This window comes from Phasianus colchicus, chromosome 3 (genome assembly GCF_987193195.1).
Source record: "Phasianus colchicus chromosome 3, bPhaCol1.hap1.1, whole genome shotgun sequence".
NCBI classification, from domain to species: domain Eukaryota; kingdom Metazoa; phylum Chordata; class Aves; order Galliformes; family Phasianidae; genus Phasianus; species Phasianus colchicus.
Window position 1 is genome coordinate 45,207,036 of NC_143438.1, and position 24,294 is coordinate 45,231,329.

Below are 24,294 nucleotides of genomic sequence, written 5' to 3' on the forward strand. Positions count from 1 at the left end.
ATTAGGGATGTTCCTAGTTCTTTAAATCCACACGTGATCAGTGTCTTATGTCCTTTTGACTAAATTTTGAGATTTAAGTATTTTTTTTTTTTAAATTAAATACTATATTATGCTGTTTTCGCTCTGCACTGTTCATAGTGGCTGGATACATTACGATGAAACACTGCACTGGAATTAGAAGGAATGGAGTAAGAGAAAAAGAGGCAGACTTCATGCAAAGATTTGGTTGAGTCATTTCTACTTTTAAGGAAGTCTAAGCCCATTTGCAAATTACCATTTCTTTCCTGAACAGCCCTCAAGAAAATCAATACCAGTGCAAAGATAAAGTGTAAGAATAACTTTGAGAATGTAAGCAATTGTCTTAAAGAACAGAAAGATTTCCTTACTTCTACACCCATACAGAAACAATAATGCTTTCCTCTGTGTTCAACTTCCAGTTTGTGTTTATTATAAACAATGCTGCATCCAGAGCCATGATTTTCAATCTGTTCTTTTCAAATTCCTAGGGATGCACAGTTTGCAAAAGCCAAGAAAAACAAACATACGGCTTATACATGTAAAATCACACTATAAGGATTTATATATCCTCTGCAATATCTTTAGGGGTTTGCAAGTTAAAAAATAATTTCTGGTAAGAAAAATGGATTACAAGAAAGCAATACTCTATATCAATATTTCCCATTAAGACACAAACTCCCAACATGCTATGCTTAAACCCTGGAGAACGTACAAGCGGTGTGGACACTGAAATCTAACAACATTCACAAGTATAACTATAGGGACTTGCAGAGCTCTTATTTATGAATGCAAAGTAATACTTTCATGCAAACTGAGCAAGAAGCCTGGATATTACGCAGAGATGAAGAATTAGTATTCACAACAGGAGATCACCTACTAATGGATCTACGACACAATGTTAACGTGAAAACAGTAAGATCTTTTTGTACTCCACAAGGCCGTGCAATAGAAACCTAATACTGAATTGGGCTGGGGATTAAAGTAAATAAATGTATTTAAATGAGTGGTTTTTAAGTTGAGAGAAAATGCTTATTTTCGCCCTTCTTCATGGATTCTCGGCAACCTGCTGGCTTGTGTGTAGCACAGGAAAAAAGCATTTGCTGAGACAGCTAAATGAATACACAAGACAATTTCAACAGGTTTTAAGATTCAAAGCTTGAAAACTGTTTACCGCTCATTAAAGCACTCACAGAGGAGACAAAGTTTCTCATCTATTCATCCAGGGGATACAACATGGAGCGCTGAGCGACTGGCTCAAATAGCTTTGCTGCGGTGGTTTAAGATGTCTCATTTGTCCATTCTCTCCTTCTCCCAGATGCTATGCTTTCACAGGAGACTCGGTAGAAAGCAACATATGCATATGTTTCAAGCTGCATCTCAAAAGCCCAGAGGTATCATTTAGGCAACCTCAGGCATAGAAACATTTCCTCTTGCCAACTCTGCTGTGGGAGAGCAGGACCATAACAAAAATAACCACAACAGAATTCTCTTCTCTCAATGCTATCATCTCTTTACACAACTTTAATGCAGCGGGTCCTGGTCCAGCAATTTGGGAATGGAGATTACTGTCTGTGTTGATTTTCATCCTTTCTTCTCTACAGAAAGGCTCTGCAGGGTGCTTTAATCAGCAGTGCAGAATGGTGCAGGCAGATAGTGAAAACCAGTTAGCTTTTGTGGCATTGTCCCCAGACTTGTGTGGACAAATACATGGTCGACCTTTTCTTCTGTCAGTGAAGGTGTAACTCCTTCCTGCACTGGGATTGATTCTGGTAGCATTAGGCAGCATAGAAGCCCTGGCAGCATGACACTGTACAGCTCTTCTCACAGGAAATTTGGCCATAGATAAAAGATTCTGCACAGTTTAAGCTTAGAACAGCTGTTAAATACAGATGATTCTGGCCCTGTGCTTCTACAGCCTCATGAGACTAATCTTGAAAACCGCTCCCGATCTAGATGTGAGAACACAAGTCATTTGCCCTCATCTTCTTTCCCCATGGCAATTTCTCCCCAGATTCAACATTTTTATAATGCCTCAGACATCTAGCCTATTCTTCTCTGAGACTGTTTTAGGCTGAGGCATTTATATTGCTGCTGACTGAACAGTTGCTGCTTTCAGTTGTACAGCCCAGTAAGTGACTTTGTTTTCCATGTCATTTAATGTAATCCAGTTGAGCAGATTAGCTTTTACTTAGCAATGCTTTAAAGTCATGATGCTTGTTGCAAATGCCAGTGATTTCCTTTCCTGCTTAAATGAACACTGTAGCAGAAAGAACGCTGTCATGATAATGTTTAGGGAAATGAATAATCTTTCACCATCTAGTATGGGAAATGGCTGTTCCATTCCAAGCACTTTGATAGCTTTTCTTCCCCTTTCCATGTTGCATTCCTCTTTATTCTTTTGTCTTCTTTAATACTACTTAATATCTAAAAAAAAAAAAAACCTTACAGAACAGTTCAATCAAATACAATTTATACCAAGAGTTAGGAAATCCTTCCAATTGCTTTGTCCTGTAAATTCTGAAGCACTTATGTATCAGTAACAGAACCTTTTCTAATGCAGTCTTTTAGTGTTTGCTAGCGAATAAAGGGCTCATACAAATTTCCTCACAAAAAACAATACCAGATGAAAAATATCCTAAGGTCAACTGAGTATGAAGATGCACCACTGTAAGAGAACCTATGGAAAAGTCAGTTTAAATGGTATAGGTTACTTCTGTGTTGTAACCTGAATTATATAAAAAACCTGACTTACAGCCCTCTGATGAAGATAGCTCTGGTCTCTGTGTGACTCTCTTAATAAAGCCTGTGCCCTATTCGGGGATGGCAAGTAGAGAAAAATGAAAAGGGACTTTTGGCATGACAGTGCCACATGGCTGTCTTTCACAAAACACTGAATCATATAATCATTTCTTTAAAGGTATCTAGCATCACCTTCCTGACATTTATGTCTATACCTGTTCCAGAGCGTCAGATTACCATGGCTTTAAATTTGATCCATTTACATGTTCATTCATGTGTTCTCTTAACTGAAATTGTTCTTTACTCTTTCTGAAGTTTATTCCTCTAATATGATTTGGAAAACAGCCACATCTTCTTTTCATGTTACCTGGCTGGCCAAAACAAGTCCAGCTCTCTCAATCACTCCACATGTAACACAAGTTTGCCAGTTCCCTGATCATTCATGCCATAACACTCTTTGCTGTGGTACTATTAACAAACAGTATTTTAGATCAGAGAAATACATAGCAGTTTATGAGGGCCTTTCAGTGTCTTCTATAATGGCATTTATAGATTGTCACCTTTGCAGGGAATCCACCTGCTGTGTGCAGTGTATTTGCCAATTTCACAGCCATGCCATTTTGATGACTCACAGTCATACCACAAGCTATTAATACCTTTTTTTTTTCTCCTGTCATTTCCAAAAGTGAGCCTCCATCTTGCAGAATATATGGTTGTTATTAGCTCACAAATGCAAAACTTTGCATTTCATCCCATTTGCAGTAGATGAATCCTGAAGGCTATTCACTTTTCTCCGTAAAGCATTTCAATTCAAAGCTGCAGGATCTACTTTTACTGCCAATTGGTCTACAATATGCTATATTTATAGGTGGCATGTATAAACAAAACAAGCAGCATGTTATTGTGTCACCTCTGGTTGATAGTTCAGCCCTTTGCTATATAGCACAATGAGCATATACTTCCATCATGGTCACTGGTTTGGAGCACTTGTAAGACACATAAAAAATACACAGTTAAACACTTCCAGAAGAAAAGCAACCTGATATCAAGAACCATGACAGATGGTTCTGCGATAAAGCACGGAAAGACTGATGCATATCATCAAGGCTCCAATATCCAAAGGGACCAAGGAACTTCCAATACAACCTGCAAGACTGACCTGAGTGCTTGTTTAGTTAAACAGTTGAACAATTGCTAAAAGTGCACCACAGCATTACAGGAATTCTGAATGGTTTACTCAGCACTGGGGCTGCAAACACACACAAAAATACCACATGGTTACCATGATACCCATCTCCAAAAAATTAATTTGAAATGTCTCCAGAAAGTACAGACTCAAACAATCATGTTCAGCAATCACTAAAGGAAATGCAGCTACACTGAAGAGATTCCATCTTCAGTCATTCCACAGCTCACAGTAAAGCAAAACCAAGTCCCTGGTGTAGTTCAGTAAATAAAAGACAACACGTAAGTAAATACATAACAACACCACTTTGTTGGTTCTGTGCTGGAACTCAGTCATGCCCGCTTTTTTTAAGAATAACCTAATGGTCTGAGCAATGTTCTCACAAGCTAGAGATCAGAGTATTGAGAGTCTTTCAGCATTTCACTCCCACCCCCAAACCACCCAAACAAGGTTATTATGCCCTTCTACTGAGATTGGCCTGTGTGCAGACAGAAGTGCAAGAATAGCAGGAGAGCATTAATGAAGGAATCTGTCTGATAAAATGGAGTTTATCTTAATTCTGACAATTATTTCTGTTTTTATTCAATGACCATCAGACCAACATATTAAAAATCCTGGGAGAAAGGAGTAAATCCTAAAATTGGGTCTGTTGGCTGCTTCAGGAACTTTGTGCTCCCAGTTTGGTGGCTGGGCTAGATGATCTTAGAGATCTTTTCCAATCTTAACAATTCTACAGTTCTACTGTTTTACTGAGAACACAGTAATAGCTGACAACAGGCTCACTGATTTGCTAAGACTGAACTGCCTAAAATCCATGTAGGCTGTATCAGGATATTAAGCAAATCAGGATATTAAGTAAACCAACGGTACACCATACTCTTGTTTAAATGGTTTGAAAGGCCCCCAAGCAGGGCTTTAGCATCAGCCAGTTACTGCTCTCCTCAAAGTTAATGGACATGGATCAAGGTCTATACCAAACTGTCAGTCTGAAGATGGTCTTTCTGTCTGGGAGCTGAACAAAGAAAGTTTTCAGACAGTTAGCCTCAATGCTAGAAAATGGTACAGAGCATCCAAAATTCAAAAGGAAATAGGCAAGTTTAAGGTCTGAACTAAAGCAGGCTAAATATGGCCCTTGAATGTCTGAGTAGATGTTCCTTGGAAAGTGGTCATGGAAAAGTAACACTATTTTGTTCTGTGTGCACTTAGTGACTGAGCCATTCATTTTAATAAGCAGATTTTATAACAACATGCTTTATTGATTCTGACTGGAGTTGGCATTCCAGAGCTAGTGAAACATGGTATGAGTTCCAAGAGTTTTTTATTCACAAACTGAACTGCTACTGGACTTCAGCTCTCATCAGGGAGACTGGAAAAACCCAATGGTCCACAGGATGTCAGTGGAGAACAGTCTAGCTGAACTGGATTGCCATGTTGTCAGAATGAGAGTTAAGCAACACAGAGTATCATTTTACTGTGTCCAGTTCTGAAGCCCCCAACACAAGGACACTGAGCTGTTGGACTGGGTCCAGAAGATGGCCATGAAGATGATCAAAGGGCTGAAGCACCTCCCCTGTGAGGACCGACTGAAAGAGCTGGAGAAGGCTCGGGGGGGACATTAGAGTGGCCTTCCAGAACCTGAAAGGGGCCTACAGAAAAGCTGGGAAGGGACCTTTCATAAGGGCATGTAGCGACAGGACGAGGGGAAATGGCTTTAAACTGAAAGAAGGTAGATTTAGACTAGATATTAGGAAGAAAGTCTTTACTGTGAGGCACAGTATGGACTCTGGAACAGGTTGTTCACGGAGGTTGTGGATATCCCCTTCCTGGAAGCACTCAAGGCCAGGATGGATAGGGCTTTGAGCAACCTGGTCTAGAGGGAGGTCATCTTAAAGTTCCCTTCCAACCCAAACCATTCTATGATTGTACGATTATTAGGAATTAGACAGACAATCTCCTAGTTAAGGCCAGTATGAAAATTGAACATCAAAATAAAAATTAAAAAAGCCATACAACCTTTATGGCAAGGTGGGAGTCATCTGCTTCTCTTGTGTAACTAGAGGTATGACTAGAGGGAATGGCCTCAAGTTCTTCAGATCTTGGAGGTCTTTTCCAACCCTAGTGATTCTATGGTTCTGAGCACAGCATCATAACAGTGCTGCTGATTTTTCAGTCATCAATTTATATCCAAGCCCTTAAGAAGGTACTGGTTAGTGATGAAACTGAAAAAAATCTCTTCATAGATATGATTTTTTTTTTCTCTTTTATTCTGGAATTGCTTCAGCTAGCATGCCTTATTTATTTTATTTTGTTTTAGTTTCTATTAATTGCAATGCTAAATGACACTGTGCTGGGTTCACAGTGACACAAGAATCAATGCTGGATTTACATCACAGTAAAAAGCTTGAGGAAATTTCTGGATTTGTCAGCAGGACATGTGAAGCCACACTGCACACACCTAGGCAACAAACACCATAAATTCTAACTCAAATCAGAGTTAAAATCCAAGGACAAGTTCTACTACATAACAAAAAAGAGTTACAGCATTTATACAGCATAAGCAATTATTGTACTGTACCCTCAATGAAACCAAAATTGACCCTTCTGCTGTAAATAATTATACTTGTTGCTATAAATAAGTGATAATTATGGGCACCAATAAAACCCCATCCCTTCTGTATCACAGACATCCTGAAAGAAGTTGGCTCGCTGGCTTACAGGTTGTAAAACTATGATTTGGAAATACAGTTTGCAGTCAGGAGCTGACCCTATAGCATACAATTCAACTCCTTGTATTTACAGATCCTTAAAATATAGAAATGATGCCTGTGACAAGCAAATAAAAGAACAGAAAGTTCCCTTCGTGCTCCTTAGGCTTTGTGGTCTAATAGTATTTCAAAAGGCTGTATTTTCAACATGGTATTTCAGAACACTAGTGAGTTAGTAATGTTCCTTGAACACATATAGAAACATTACTGCAACATAACTATTTCTTTACCTTAAATCCAACAAATATCACCTAGAATGTTTTATCAGTACGATCCTGAAAGGTCAAAGTTTACTTTTCAGTTTCTTGGGAAGCTTTCCAAATCTCTCCCATTAAATACATCTGATATTTTTCTTCTTAGCTACATCTACATGAGATTTTCTTTTTTCTCATTACTGTGTTACTACTCATGTCATGTCACTGGAATAGCAGGAAATTACAAAAACATGTTTACATTATATAACATGCTTGGTAGGAACTGTGAGAGGTCATAGCTAAAAATACAGATTTTACACTGCTTTTATTTGCATGCACTGTTGCTGTATTTTTGCCCACACAGAGCGTTATGTCTCTTATTGTGCAAATCAGCATTCTTCCCATTTCAAAGCTCATTTGTTCACTTATTCTGAATTTATAATCATACTGCTGCTTGTCTCCGTAATACATGAATTGACTCTTTTCCACGTATCAAAAAAATTCAGACTGAGATAGCAGTACCTCTTTTCTGAAAAGTGGATCATGCATTTGAGGCCCAGTCCTGTGCCTGCCATCTACTCACAACAATGTGAATGCCCATGGTCACTTCAAGGCAGTTAGTGGCTTCTCTGGAAGGCTATCTGTTAGACTTTCTTTCTCTAAAGACGATTTCTGGGAGACTTTCTCTCAGGCTTCAGATGATTCCATTTCTTCCTACTGAAGTGTCTTAACAGTGTAGCATGTTCTAAATTTCACACTATGAAACTTAAGAGGAATCTTGCTGCTTCTATCCCATGGACTGTGTGCAAATTGCCTGAATTCCAGATACGACAATGAACCTGGTATTTACAGGGTCTCTCCAAAGGTCTGGATTAGATCAGTAAGAAACATAAACCTCTGTGGAATTTAGACAATCTGAACACATCATGAAGTGTTTATTTTACCCAACAAAGTAAAAGAAAGGAGTTCTTACTGCTTTAAATAACATGTATTTTGAAATGTCTACAGCAGTTTTCAGCTGCATTTCAAAATCCCTACTAACTGAATAAAGTCTTTTAGGTTGAAACATAACATAAATTACTTCTTCAGGAAAGAGGGAATAAAAGAAAGAAGTTTCAAAATCAGGTTCTTTGGATAAAAAGATGTTTAACTCATTTTCCCAGTAAGAGCTGTTCCTTTTTTAGGTCAAGCAACTTGTGTGTTGAAGAAGTTGGTTGATAAAGTAGATGAATGAAGAATACAAAGGCTGCCTTCACTCTCACACACTCCCAGCCCGTGCAGTTTGGTTCATCTCTGTGTGGTTTCTTTCTGACTGTTTTCTTCAAGGTTCTTTTTAACTACACCTCTTGGTAATTGCTGCAGTTCTGTCTCTCTCCTTCATCTTGTCTGGCTTTACAGTCCTAGGATCTTCAGGACTTCTCCCACATACTCAGGACAGAAGGCATTCTGGCATACAAAATGTAAGTACTGCATTCAGGATAAAGTTAGCTGATACAATTGGCTGTTCTTGGCCCTCTTCTCTTCAGGATGAAAGAGGAAGGTATCAGCTGTTTGTGGTGTCCATAAGAGCAGAAAGAACGGCTAAATTGAAATTCTTTATTTCTTTATATTTCATTATCTGATTAGAAGAGTTTCATGGGGCAAGTCCAGCCTGGAGAAGCTCGGCATTGCAAGATAAGAAAGGTCATTCCCCTAACCACAAAATCACCCACAGAGCAGAAGGCAGAACAGAGCATGGATGGTCTCGCCTTGCTTCTTACCATTCTTGCTCCTTCCCTGAGTGTGTTGTTCCTACAGGCCTTGCTGTCACCAGGTGTTTCTGGGGTTATCTGGGACAAAATCTTTGGGATGCTTATACTTTGGCTTTTTGAGGATGTGACACTGAGTATCATGAGGAGGGTGCTGAGGTGACAGCATTTTGCTGATTATGCCAGTCAGATAAAAGAAGTGGAAACACTCAACCTTTATCATAGCAAGACTGAATGGAAATCTATGTGACAAAAGAAAACTTGCTTCTGTTGCTGCTAAAAGCTTGCAGGAAAACTTTTCCAGAGAAGGTCACAAGAACCTTTTATTATGTAATGCAGCAAACAATCTAAAGCTCTTTCTAACAGATGAATACATAAATAACACTAAATGTATGCAGTCATCGAGCACTGCATTTTTCATTCCTGTGTACAAGCCAGACCTTTGCAATAAACAAGCATTCCTTTGCTGAAGTAACTGGAACTGACCTATCTATGTACCCGCAGATAATTTGGCTCCACAATCTTTAAACTTTAGATTAACTTGCACTGAAGAAGTGAAATGCAAAAATAATACTGTCTTGAGAGAGTAAGTTCTTGGAAAAGTGAGTGCCTCAACATAGGTTGAATAGTCCTTATAAAATAGGAAAGATATAATATAAAATATATTAAATAGGAAATATGAAATATTTTCTTGTATACTTTTAAAGCAAACTCTCTAGAACTTTACTGACTCATACACATCTTTGAAAAAAAAAAAAAAGAATGTCCGCAGTAACACAGTTATTACACAATTTCCATCATCTTAAATTAAAAAAAAAGCCTCACAAATGACAATCATCTAGAAATCTGAATAGCTTAGCCAACTGTTAAGTACATATATTCATCATTACTGAATGCACTACTGCTTTAAACATACATAATTCCAAAATAATCTTCTAGAAGTAAACACAGCAACAGCCATAAAACCTGAAATCGCAGACAAACTGAGCAGTATTTGTTGTATTAAAACTCTGACAAAATAGATTTTAATCATGTCCAGTTGTACAAATTCTAAAACAACCTGGAATGCCATTTGGCCTTCATGATTAATGTGTATTTTATCATTGTAAACAGAGCTTCCATAACATGTCTAGAAAGTCTGCTTTTTGAAGCAACATTTAAATAATCAACATGCCCTTTCTCCCGTTTTATGTCATGGTGGTTGTGAGGGGATTCTAAATAAATCAGGAGATAGCAGGATTTTTCATATTTGATTAGAGAAGAAGAATTTTATTGCAGAAAAAAATTTGGAATTCTAAGCGACCTCAGGTATTAGCTTGATTGCCTTGAATGGGAGAACTTGTCATCTCCTTATCCATTTCAGGAATTACAGAATCTTCTGTGACATGGCTGATGTGCTGATCAATACAACAACAGCAATAATTTATACTGCAAGTTTAGTGTAGTTTCAAAAACCTGCATTAACCAAGCTGGTGCTTGTAAGAGGATCAATACACAAGGCATCATTCTTAGTGATGAACATAAAAGAAGTATGACTAAACTTCTAACACCCAATGAATACAGATTAAGATGATAACATCCATATGCAGAATGCACTCTGCAAGCTATGCCATGACATAATTCAGAGTGTAATGTAAAATAAAATGCAATAAAATGTATTGAGAAATTCTTACTTTAATTTTCACTTTCTGTTTCACAACGTATTTACATTAAGAGTTTGTAGGCAGCAGTCTTTAGACCTGCTGAAAGGACCTCTGTAAATTTGCTACCATGTGTTCATCCGTTTTTGTCAGTTCTATAGCTGCATGTTACTTTAAATATCTCCCGCTTTCTCACCACTCTTCCACTCATTTGGTGTACTTAATCTCCTAACTAGCTTCCTTTTATTGCCAGCAAAGCTGCTGATGCATCTCCACTGCTATAGGAATTAATAATCTTCAGTTCACAGTGCAGCTAGAAGGAATTAAACTTTTTTTTTTAAGGCCTAATATGTTTGTGTTTAAACAAAAATAAGTCCAAATATTATTATTTTGATTCAGATGCTTGAATTCAGAAGGACTACGCTACAGCTTTATAGCATGAAGTAACACAAACATAAAATCTACTAGATTAGTTCCACTGTATCTGCTTTAATTGCTTTCTGATTTCTTCTCAGCTTGTTCAGACTTACCAAAACTGCTACTTTTTTTTTTTTAAGTCGTCTGAATGAGAATTTCCTAAATTTATCCATCCACCCGTAGAAACATATCTAATACAGCAGTGAATGCTGCAAAATAAAAATTAAATATTCTGAAAACACCACCTCCTAAAAAAATAATAATTTATGTATAAAGGAGAAACATCTTCAACCTCTGAGAAGCCTGTATTTATCTCATCTATATTTTCCTCTGTTCAGAATATTGAGCTCATTACTGGTTATGATTCAAAATAATATAATCATTCCTCTGTTTTCTTCACTGAAAAGCAGGCATCTTTTATCACAACAGGTGCACGAGTTACATGGTAACATGTGAAATATGAAATAAACCACAGCAAACTGGAAATTCATTAAGATGAAATATATAACATTAAAGAACTGAAGCTATGGTTTTTCAGTTTTTTTCCGTACTTCTCTCACGGCCAAGTAAATGTAAATACTTCACGGATGGTACAAGACATATTTTGAAAAGTGGTTAACTTACTAAGAACTGATTATCTTATATTTGTGAAGTAAACAAGAAAAGAGAATATCATAGACAGTAGCTCAGCACAGAAAATGTGACATGCCCTTGAACTTCTAACACTGCAGTAAGCAATTACCTTAAAGAAGCCACCCACACAACAGAACTATGGCTTTGTTCCTTATCTTCAAAGAACAAGCCACTTGCATCTGGATCAAATCCTTTAAACAATACACAAACACTCAACATCAAAGCACTTCCATTTTCTTCAGTTATTTAATTTAATTAGAGCTAATACAGACATGAATTTAGACACTGACTGCTGCGTAGAAAATCCCCAGAAAACATGTTCAAGAAATTAATCAATTTGATTTTAATTTTGTAAATCCTTTTCCCCCAGTACCTGACAGGAGCGCCTCTGCTCTGTGCAGGTTTCAGTAGGACTGTCACAGTGCTGTCAGTTTGATTCAAAGGTGTCTCGAGTTCATATGGTGGCATAGAGGGTGCTAGGATAAGAAAGGAAAAGAAGCAAAAATAATCATTATTCCTGTATTTCTTCTTTCAGGAGCCATATCTTTATTTGAATATGTAATCCTAAAAACTTCTACCAATATAAAGACTGTATAAAGCTCTAATATGCTTTCAGTTACAGTACAAGTATTAGACAATTTTTAAGTAAATTCAGTAAAAATTACTAGGGCCAACAGCTCCTAATACAGCTAAGTTTTCAGAAACTACTGAGAGTACATTAGTTGGAAGTGAATGAAGAGCATCTACAAACGCATATGCAAAAGTGACTTTATTTTTTATTTTTTGAAACTGTGAGTTCAGCTTTCTCAATGTGTCAGCAGTAGTTGGATATGCTTCTGGATCTTGTCATTTGTGCTGTGGCTGTCATGGGCCTACAGTCCACCACAGATATCATTCATGATAATGAAACAAGATTATCATCATGAGAGCTTATCATAGTTTGAAGCCACACTCAATGGCACTTCTGCAAACTGTGTCTCCATTAAGCAATTACAAATTACAAATGATTCCTCAGATACAGCCTTCTACTGCTGTTGCTTTTTTTCAATGCTCTTGCCTACTTGTGTTTTTACCACTATAATGAATGGAAGCCTGCTCAGTTAATTGTTTGTTTAGCAGTCTATCGTATACTTATTGTCCAGCTATTAACGATGATACACTTCTATAGACTTAAAAGGCTACAGAAGCAAACAGCGATCATTGCAGTGAACTTTACTGACCACAGGAATGATGCAAGACAATGAACTTCCCCAAACTAATTCCAGCTTATAACAGAAAATACATTTTTTTTGGGGTGGTGAAGATCTTTTCTTTAGTTCTAAGTTCTTCCAACAGCTAATTATCCTCATTGTTGGAGACTTATTTAGCATCTGAATTCATTTAGCTTAATATTTCAGATGCTGGACACTTTGCGTACCACACTGAAGAAGTTATTCAAAGTACAGTGTGCTCTACATGCAGACAGTCTCATTGAATAACAAGGGACCTTGAAATCACCTAGTTCCAGCCCCCTGAAATCAGTTTTCACTGATTTCAGTTTTGTACATCTAGGATTTATCCAAATCATGCCCCATTCTCAAGTTGGCTATCCCAAAAATGAGGGAATCACAGAGTAAGTGTGAATTTGAAAGCTGTGTAAACATTTCTGAAACACTATCAGTGTCATTTCTTGCCTTTGGTCTCCTGCATGCATCTTAACAAGTCCTGTAGTCTTACTGAGTTGTGACTCTTAGATCCCTACAAGCAATGTTTATTAAGTTCAGTCTTTCTCCGCCAAAACTGTAATCCTGCCCAGGCTACGAGCTATGGTTCTCCCACTCTTACCTTTGAACCTGGCTACTTTATCTTCTCTCCACAGATACCTGGGCATTATCTATTTTTCCCCTTTTGTTCTATCTAGATAAGGATTCTTACGCCCCCACACTGCCCACAAATAAAGAAGCAGCTTATCTTCCTGAAATGGATGAAATTCTTCTGGGTAAAAAAGGCAGCACAGAAAAATTCAGCCTGCCCAGCTGACTTTTCACAAAGTTACATGCAACAGAAAACAGAGTCTTCTAATACGACATGCCCATCAATTTTGATAGCAGGCACGGCTACTAGCTCTCTTTTAGTAGTGCATATTTACATACAAATCACTTCATCCATCAATGCCAATCACACAACTGTAGAATGAAACACGGCAACTATTTACAGTACAGTATAGTACTACTCATCAACTTAGGACAGAAAATCAAGGCTATGAAAATGCAGTCTAGAGTCAGAGAAATTAACATGCAAGATCTGTTTAAAAATTGGTCAGAATGCATAGTTGCCACGTCATCTGTTCTAAAATGTACTGTGAAACCTTTTTTTTATAAACATTCAGCACTTTCATTTTACATCTCTTCACAATATAGACACATCAAGAGCCTCAAAGCCTTACAGGTAAGACCACAGGCCAATAGCACTGCAAAAAATGGTACCATACTCAACAGCTAAAATTTCAGTTGTAGTTCTTCTATGATGCTATGAAATGTATTCTGCTTGTATTTTACATAAATACACCAAGAGATTGGCTTTGACCTCAGGACAAATTTAAACATTCCGTTAGCACAGTAACTAAGATGAAATACTAAAAGAGTTGGATGCAGAGAAGACGGCTTGCAAAACCTCACCAGATGGCTCTTTGGAGCTTTGTCTCATTTCAAAGCATTTAATGTCCACTCAGACAAATGAGTTTTTGTTGGTAACAAACCGAATTTAAAAAAGAACAATTTAAGCCATAGCACTATTCCCAAAAGCACTCTATTTTCAGCAGCCTCCATCTTACCTCATTCTAGTAAGGCCTGATTCTATTATACTAAGTCCTATCAAGACTTGCTATGTTAGAAATTCATTTCTGACACAGAAACATTGTGCTCAATGTGAGAAAAAGGAGAATGATCCCATCTTTACAGATCAGCGTTAATTACTGTCAGACATTCTTCCAAAAATAATTTTCTAACTTGAAAATTACCAATCTTTTTTTCTCTCTCTTTTTTTTTTTTTCCTCTAGTAACCTCAATTAGCAATAATTTCCACCTCGCATTAACTGCCCTTTCCTATAATAAAAAGGAATAGCTTTATTTCTGATTAATACTTGTGAGGACAGAAAACGATTGATGCGGGGAAAAATATACAGAAAGAGAATATAAAAGAAAGAAGATTTTGTATCCAAATGCTTTTCCTTATCTTTTCTGGAAAGCAAATTTGACACAAATAGATAAGGCAATTTTCTGTAAATATTATCAAGGTCCAACTCTCAGTTTAGTTCCCAAGAAGACTATACATAAGTGAAGAGTAACGGGATTTAAATTTTAACTTTGCAAAACATTTTGCCATTGATTTCCATAAGGATTTTAGAATTTAATAGTATTGCATCCCATCGATTGGAGAAATTAAGCATTCCTCTGCCTCTGGGAGGGCTTTAAAGTATTGTTCACGGATGTGTAGAAGGTGACAGAGTCATGCTGCTCTTATCTGAAAACCACAACTCCTGATGTTCTTGTCTAATACGGTTTTATACCCACTTTGGTTCACACGCCTGTTAGGAATGTATGCTGGCTGGCTGTCAGCTGCGCTTTCTAACTGAGCACTGGACACAGTGTATCTGCTCTACTCTAAATTGTTCATGGCTCATTAAAGAGATTTTCCAGCACTGTTACTGTACTAATTTAGAATCATGTCGAGGCTGAATAAGCTCTGAATGGAGCCCTCATCCTCATGTCCAAAAAACCCTATGCTAAACATTGTAACAGTAGCTGGCACTGACTGTAGGCACATAATTCATTGGGTATCTTGGGTGGTAAGTTATAGCCATGAATAGGAATTTCAAACTACTAGCTGCTATTTAAACATTTGGGAAGTTTTTCAAGTACACTAATGTATGTCATTTTGACATCTTCAGGGATGAAGGCTTATTTTACTTTCAATTTGCTGCTCATAAATTCCTAAAGAAGAGATAAGTAACAAAAAAAAAAAAATTAACCATGTCATCATTAAATGCAAATACTGATATTCTTTCAATAAGTACCTGATATTTTAGTGGTGAATTGATTTGTGATCGGAGGTCCAAAGCCTTTAGCTGTGCTGGCCCTGATGGTAAAAGAGTAGGTAGTGCCAGGATACAGTCCAAAAAAGAGATAGTGCGTTTCATTTCCTAGCTTTGAGACTCGTCCGCTTTGATTGGATAAATCTATTTCTGGGTCAAAGGAACTGACTGCTTTGTAGGTGATCTGCAAAAGAATAAGAAAGTTATAAACTGTCTTGAGCAGATGGACAAAGATTGCATTTTTATCCAGTAAACCCTTCTGATGTATGTGCTGTCAGACATTTTATGATAAGCTATCTTACTCTCTTATTCTCTTCAAATCCTGAATCCCATGAAGGGACACAGAAACTCAGCCATAACTGGTATGAGTTATTACTTTTATAGATACAGAGACTTAGAGGCAAGCTAGATTACAACTCTAAAAGATGGATTCAGGCTTACATTAATTCCTTTAAGATGCCGCCTTTAACAATGACATTTTTTGAACCCATCTTACAGTTGGTTTTGATTAGCAACAATAACAAAAACAAAACAACAGAGTAAAAGCACATAAACAAATAATGAAAGAGGTGGCTCCTACTTCTAACTGATTTGACTGCAATTACACTTTGCTCTGAATAAGATTATCCTTAGAAGACGATAAGGGCAGCTTAAGGCAAATTTTTCAGAAAGCTGGTAGAGCTTATATTTTAGTCTGAAGCTTAGATATTGTAATTGCTAATTTGGAAATTTTCAGGTTATTATATTGTACCTAGGTCAGATTCTCCTTTGGAGGAAAAGAGAGATAAAACGCTCAGTAATATATGCAAAATGTATATTGTATCCTCAGTTCCTTTTTTGACTCAAGCAGTATTTTCAGTTTCCATTAGAAATGTTAATACAAGTTCACAGCAAAACTTGATCCAGATTTTTTATACTAATTACAAATTTCCACATATCATAATGAGAACTTAAAAAAGAAAAATAAAAAATAAAAATTATTAGTTTCTCCTTTTTACTTACGAAGTTTCATTCGTATGTGAATTCCAGCACTTTATATAACAAAGTAATAACTAACATTCTTTTTTGTTGTAATTATTATACAGTATGTTATTACACATAATTCTAATAAAGAAGATGAACACAAAAAAAATATTTAAAGCATGTAAGTGTTGACGTTACACATCTTTAAACATTGCCATACTATATTTTTGTAATTTTTTTTTCTTGGTATACCAATTAATGACTGGACAGGTAAGTAGCTAATATTCTATAATTAAGTTCCTCCAGGCTTCAGGAAGAAGACAATAAAAAAAGGTGTTTTGGCTGGGTAAAATGAACTTGCGTTGTTTCTTTGTTTCACTCCTACTTATAAGCAAAGTCTACAGTGGTTTCTACAGTATTTGTTAGCATTCTGGTAAATGTAAATTCACTGTTCAGGAGCTTAAAGTCATAATTACATTACCCACATCTTAAAATACTAACACATAAAGAAAGCATCTCATGCTGCAGTCTTTGGAATGACTCTTTAAAAAATGGCCACCAGATGAAGAGGTCACCTAGGAAAGGGCAGCCTCGTTCTTAGGTATGAGTAAAGTTTACATCTCAGACAAACTGAATGTCTTCAACTCTCAGCTAAAATACCCAGCAATCTTGTGCTTGCTTTACCTTGGCATTACAACCCCTTCACCTCAGGTTGTGTATTGCCCTGTGACAGGTGACAGGTGATGGGACGGTGCATTCACCCATTGCTGCAACTCTTGGGCTGACTCACTCCTTTGGAGGCCTTTCAGTTCAAGGGATTCTCCAATTTGTTATTATCTCCAGGCTGAACTGTCCCCTATCCTTCCTTGGGGAGTGCTCGTAGAATCATAGAATCAATTGAGTTGGAAGAGACCTTTAAAGGGCATCTAGTCCAACTCCCCTATAATGAACAGGGACACTTACAGATAGGTCAGGCTGCTCAGAGCTTGGTTCAGCCTGACCTCAAATGTCTCCAAGTACGAGGCGTCCACCACCTTTCTCGCCAACCTGTTCCAGTGCCTTGCTATCCTTATCATAAAAATCATCTTTCTTTTATGCAGTCTGAATCTCTCCTGTTTCACCTGTAACCATTTTCCCTTGTCATATACCCTGCTAATGAGTCTGTCCCCTTCTTCTTTATAGCTTCCCTTTAGGTACTGAAAGGTTGCTATCCACAGCCTTCTCTTCTCCAGACTGAACAGCCCCAGCTCTCTCAGACCGTCCTCGTAGGTAGGTGTTCCACATCCTGGATCATTTTTGTGGCCTTCCTTTAGATGTGCTCCAACAAGTCCACGTCTCTCCTGTACTAAGGACTCTAAATCTTGATGCAGTACTCCAGGTGTGATCTCTCCAGTGCAGAGTAGACGGACGAATCACCTCCCTCGACCTGCTGACCACGATTGTTCTGGTGCAGCCCAGCACACAGTTGACTTTTTGGGCCGTCAGGGTACATTGGTGGCTCATGTCCAGCTTGCCATCAACCAGCACCTCCAAGTCCTTTATGGCAGGGCTGTGCTCAATCCTTTTGTCCCTGAGCTTATATTGATAGCAGGGGTTGCCATGACTCAGGTGCAATATTTTGCACTAGACTTTGTTGAACCTCATGAGATTCTCCCAGGCCCACAGCTTGAGCCTGTGTAGTCTCACACAGTTTGGTGCCACCCACAAACTTGCTGAGGGCACACGCAATCTCACTGCCGATGTCAATGATGAAGAAATTAAAGAAATAAAAGTCCCAGTGCTGACCCCTGAGAGAAACCACTCATTACTGATCTTCATCTGGACATTGATTCCCTGATCACTACTGCCTGGGTATGATCTTGTAACCAGCTCCTCATCCATCGAACGGTATACTCATCAAATCCATATCTTTCCAATCTAGAGAGAAGGAAGTTATGTGTGCACATGTCAAAGGCCAAACTGAAGTTCAGATGATACCATTGGCTCTTCTCTTTTCCACTGATGCAGTTAAGCCATCATAGAAGGCCACTAGGTTGGTCAAATAGGACTTACCCTGGGTGAAGCCATGCTAGTTGTCTTGTATTACCTCCCTCTCTTACATGTGCCCTAGCACAGCTTTCAGAAGAATCTGTTCTATGATCTTCCCTGGCACAGAAAAGAGGCTAACAAGTTGGTAGTACCCTGGATTGTTCTTTCTACCCTTCTTAAAAACAGGCAAGACACTGCCTTTTTTCCACTCACCAGGGACTTCACCTGATTGCCATGACTTTTCAAATATCATTGAGTGGCCTGGTGACTGTGTCATCCAATTCCCTCAAGACTCTGGGATGCATCTCCTTGGGACACACAGACTTATGAACATTCAGGTTCCTCAACTGGTCACAAACCTAATCCTCACTTACAGTAGGAGAGACTTTGCTTCCCCAGTCCCCAACTTCTGACCCAACTGCTTGAGGGTATGTTAAGAGCAGTTGTCAGTGAAGACTGTGGCAAAAAAATGAAGTATTTGTGCCTTCCCCTTGCCCATTGTTATCAGCCTACCTGTGTTGCTCACTAGGGGAGAGTCTTTCCTTATGGTTGATGTACATGTATAAGCCTTTCTTGATCTTCTTTGCACTCTTTGCCCAGTGCAGTTCTACTTGGGTACTGGCCTTCCTAACCTGCTCATGTTCAGCCACCTCACTGGACCAAGCTGGCATTTAGAACAAAAACTGGTTTGGATGTACGTGTCTTGCTGATACCTTTCAGTTGGAAATTAATGAAATCAAGTTTCTACTTTAAATGATTACTTAGCTCTCTCTACCCTGCTTTGAGAAGTGCAAGATAAACAGCAGAAGATACCAGTATTATATTTTCAACATTCTCTTTGCTGTTGGAATGCTAGGTTCCTTTTGGTGTTCAAAGACTTGCTGTCCTGAATACCTTTGAAACTCAGACCAACCTATTTTTTTCTACCTCTTAATAACACCTGTACAACTGTCATTACAGCTGATGAAGTTATAAAGATTTATTTCAGAATGAGCTGCAAATATACACTGCATGTACTTGTCCAGCAATACAATAAGACATGAATGCATTTTTATCAGCAGATGATTTGCCTATGTGTGTTTCTATGTATCTGAAGCCAAACCACAATAAAAACATTAGCATATTTACTAGAACATTCAGATCCATGCAGATAGGCAATTTTTGAACTAGCTGGAAAGTAGTTAGTTTTATTTAAAAAAAAAAAAAATCAATCTATACTTTTTTCGTAACATTTCATCCTTTTATAATAAAACAGTTTTCAAAACAGTATCAATAGGTTACCATTTAATTTAACTTTTCTCTTACACCATATCTCATTTAGGTGGTGTGTTGTTTTTTTTTTTTTAAACAAAGCATTTCAATACCAATTTTGTAGTTAGGTCAGGTAAGAGGCTTAACAGTGATTACTGTCTGACAGCTTAATCTGTGCAGTCTTTTGTCAATTTTTCTAAAAGGTATTCAGGCAGAGGTTCCATGTGAGGAAAAGCAGCGATTTTTAGACATCCACAACATATAATTTTGTTGAATTTGCATTAAAAATCATAGATTTTTTAAAAATTATGCCTGCCTGTTTCTATTACAATAGGTTTCCTGTAATGAGTCTCACCTAAATGTGAAGATGACTGTCTTCACTGCATTATGCCTTCTCTTAAAAAAAATAATCTACTAAGATCTGTCTTTCAGTCTTAAATATTAATTCCACATTACTAGATAGAATACTATATCATATGGCTCTAAATATAGCAGTTTTCTTCAAGATGATAACTCAATACCTTGGGATTTGCAGTAATACATTTCTATATTACACATTTGATTTTATTGCTTTGTAAGTGCTACTATCTTCAAAATGAGTACTTATTTCACAGGAACTGGGAAAAATATTTTCTTTCAATTACATACTAATTATGCACTTCCAAAAATCAATACAATACATGAAGGGAAAAACATGACCAAATGCTTGATACCTCATACAAAGTAATCACACCATATGTTTGCACTGGCTCTCTCCACTGAAGAAAAATCTTCTCTTCAAAGGTACTCCCTTGAATGGATTCAAGTGGTACAGCACTTGGAACTAATGAATAAAAAAAGGAGAAACAAATATAAAAGCAATTCATCCATTTTGTTGAGACACAAAATAGCAATTGTTGAGATATAGTTCATCTTCCATGGAATTTGTTAAACATATCATATATATATATATACACATATATATATAAAATATATATATAATCATTTCTTCCCCATCTCCCTAAGTTAAACACCTCAACTACATATAATATGTTAGAAAATTACACCTACAATTATTTCCCCAAGACTGAAGCAGAGACCAGGGTAGAAAGAAGCAAAGACTCAGCAGAGAATAATTTATTTTACAAGACAGTGCTGTTAAGGAAATTTGTGTCAACTTCAGTATAAAAAGGAGTTAGTGAGAATTGCACTTTTCTAGTAGAACACTATTGATGAAGAAAGAAATAATTCAACTTATTGACTAAGAAACTAGATGATGTCTCAGGGATAAATTCTTGTAAATAAAAATAGTCATGCCTACTTATAAATGACATTGCTGTACTGAAAGATACAAAATGGAAAAAGACTGAAATAACAAGGTACAGCTTTAGCATACTGAACTAGGAATGCCAGCCTTGGAAAGGTGAGTCACATTTTGCACATAATGGTGATGCTCACTGACTATAGGCCTGATGGCCTTAAACATGGTGAACATATGGAAGTTGTGATGCAGACAAACAGAAAATCTGACATTCATCTTTCTTAAATATTCTTACTTTAGGAGTATGAAATGGTAAACAGACAGGGACATCAGAAGAGTCTGATAAAGGTTGCATCAACTGCTTTCAGATATCTACTTCTTTTTTTTTCTGTTTGTTCTACAACTATCTTGTCCTAGAGCCAATGTCAACACAGTTTTTAGCCAAGAGGGTATGTTAACAGCACATGGACATGTATCTGAAATTCTATTTTTGTAAAAGTATCTGAAATATAATGTAAAAAGAAAATCTTCAAAAACGCACTGCTAGGAAGCATAAGGCTACAATACAGCTCACTGATGGGTGAGCACTTTCACCTGATGTGCATGTGAAAGTCCAGTAAGAAGATACATATTTTCCATATGCTAGAAGGTGGAAACTAACTCCTACAACAGCTGAAATAACTTCTTGGACCCCTTTCTGAGTTCCATCCATATAGCTAAAGTATAGGAAGACCTACAAGATAAACATCTGGCGACTCCTTCCTGTTTCTAGGTCTGATAGGGTATTTTTCTTCTTCTGTTCCTCCATGTTGTTTGTCTAGGAGTGAAATGGTTTAACTGGAATTTAAATTGAGACTTTATAAGCAAATCTTCCTACCTCTCTAAAGTGTCCCTTGCAGGAATTCCTTAGACAAGAAGAAACTCCAAGGACACTGATAGCTTCTGAATTTGCTTACCAGTCCTACATGGACTAGTAAAATTGCACCATTATTGAAATCCTAAGTCTGGGCACAAAGTCTCCCTTCCAAGTAGGAGAAAACCAACAGTACCTATTTGGAATAATAGAGCTAATAGTATACATGTAAAGGGAGAAAAATTAAATATAGCACAAGTAAGATAAAAGCATGACAAGACATGGTGATAACTCTATAAATTACTCGAAGGCCATAAACTCTGAGCATTTACACCATCAGGGAGGTCAAACACTCAAAGAGCTTCCCTCGAGAGGCTGTAGGATATTCATCCATGAAAATACTGAATGCTCAACTGAACACAGCCTTTGCAACATACATTATAATGTAATTTGATCACAGTGATTATCTGGGTCATATTTCATTGTTGTGTTACACACAGATACATATGTTTTACTGAAAGTGTACAATATACTAAAAAGCTGTATTTTTTTTTAGTATTTGTAAAAACATTGCAGAGACAGAATCACAGATTTTCAGTTTTGATATTTCAAAACTGATTAATGTTATGGAAAGAATATTAAAAAAAGAAAAGGATTATCTGAACACTAATGCTGGTTTTTAAGATGTCTTAGTATACTGTGAAGTTCCAGAGGGCCAAGAATAAACAAATACTATATAAATTTTAAAGAAAATACAGAAATGCTACGTATATAAATCAGATCCTTTGCTTTTGCATCCTGCAATTGATTTGAATAAAAACAAGGAGATGACAGCAAAATTAATTTTAATTAAACAATTTTTATGTTAGCTACGCTTGGTAAAATCTGTTGCATTAGCAACCTAAATTCCTAAATTGTTTAATTTATTTCCTCATATATTTTGATTAGAAATTAGTACTATACAAAACCATTACAGTACATATTAAATGATTTAATAGTTTTAAATGATACTCGTCAAGTATTTATTATAAGGGAAACTTGTCATTGCTGGTTTTTTTTCCTAGAAATCTTTCCAAAATGTTTGCAGTAAATCCATCATTAAGTTGGAAGAAAATACACAGCTACTTCTAGTCAGACTGCAGATGTTAAAACTGGGAGAATAGATCTGTTGTTGTAAGCAATTTCAGTCACTTGTTAAGGTTCCTTTGAAGGGTAGACAACTGAAGATTCATATAAGCAAAGTCAAAAAAACATAAGGCACACTTGTAGAAGGCACCAAGGGGCTATATACCTTAGTACAACATGTTCTGGAAAGGTGGAACTGATTCCTGGTGCATGACTAATTAAAAAATAAGTCCCATTTTGGTCCCACAGCTATCAGTACTCGTGTAAACTCTTGGTGTGCTTAATCACAGTAACATCACATAGGATTTAGAAGGATGTTAGAGTCTATTCATGCAGTGTTTTTACAGCATTACGGAGACTCAGTTGCCAACTCGGCTACACGTACTTCAAAAAAGAGATGGATAAATTATGTGATTACTTAAATGACTGAGGTCTGAAAACCCCACTTTAGCTAAGAATTACTAAAGGAGATGGAGTATCTATATTGTAATGTACATACATACAAAAGACACTGGATAAGCAACTAACAGCATTCAGTGGTGGAAACTGCAGATCAGGAAAAAGTATTTAATGTTCAGCATATCATTCAACAGAAAAGCTTACACGAAGATACTGTGGACCAGCACCTGAATTATTTTCACACTGATACTGAACTTTTAAATGGCAGAACATAACTCTATAACTCTCATACTACGAGCTTAGTGAAGAAATGATAAAATGATGTATAATGTTACAGATTATGTAAAAGACCACGATAATGCATTTAGTAGATCCCTTACTACCCGAAAACTGTTGAAGGTGGTGGAAAATTTGTTACAGACAGTGAAAGTAAAACATATAGAAAGATATGCTGATCATCAGGTAGGATGCATGTACGAAGTATATATATGTGTAAATACAAAAACTCACCATCTTCATCAGTTTGTACGACAAGTTCTTGGCTTTCTTTTCGTCCTTCAGGATTCATTAGTACTAATTTGATGCTGACATTTGTATATGGTGATAGATTAGTAATGGTGTGCTGTGGATGTGAACTTTCTGTATCCCAGCTTACTTCTTCTCTCACTTGCTCTTGTCCTCCAGCCTGGTAACGGTAATGGACTGTGAGGTTGTACCGATGGCAACGTGTGACGTTATATCCAAATGGCTCCCAGCAAATAGTGATTTGCCTAGACTTGATCTCCACAACCTCTAGTTTCCGTGGCCCACGCATTGGATCTGCAAAATTACCAGTATGATTCTAGTATGATTATTGACGCATATTATAACAGTGAGTGAGAATACTTATGCATATTATAGCAGTACGTAAGAGTAATAAGAAGTTTTACAGTTCTATAAATATGACATATAAGGTGAAACAAATTCATTCTTTTTCTCGCATAGTACAAATGCCAATAGAAGTCAAAAGAAAAGTAAGAGCAA

At 37.1% G+C, this 24,294-nt stretch overlaps 1 protein-coding gene across 8 annotated transcripts in view; it reads right to left on the reverse strand.

The window, feature by feature from the left end:
• Window positions 1-24,294, reverse strand: part of PTPRM (protein tyrosine phosphatase receptor type M) — a 460,562-nt gene that overhangs the window by 187,443 nt on the left and 248,825 nt on the right. For all 8 annotated transcript variants that reach the window (XM_031588942.2, XM_090137388.1, XM_090137384.1 and 5 more), the window contains exons 8-11: window positions 23,782-24,090; window positions 20,368-20,477; window positions 15,395-15,596; window positions 11,714-11,816 (exon numbers count right to left, since the gene is read on the reverse strand). In XM_031588942.2, coding sequence (XP_031444802.1) covers window positions 11,714-11,816; window positions 15,395-15,596; window positions 20,368-20,477; window positions 23,782-24,090 — 724 coding nt within the window. The remainder of the gene's footprint in view (window positions 1-11,713; window positions 11,817-15,394; window positions 15,597-20,367; window positions 20,478-23,781; window positions 24,091-24,294) is intronic.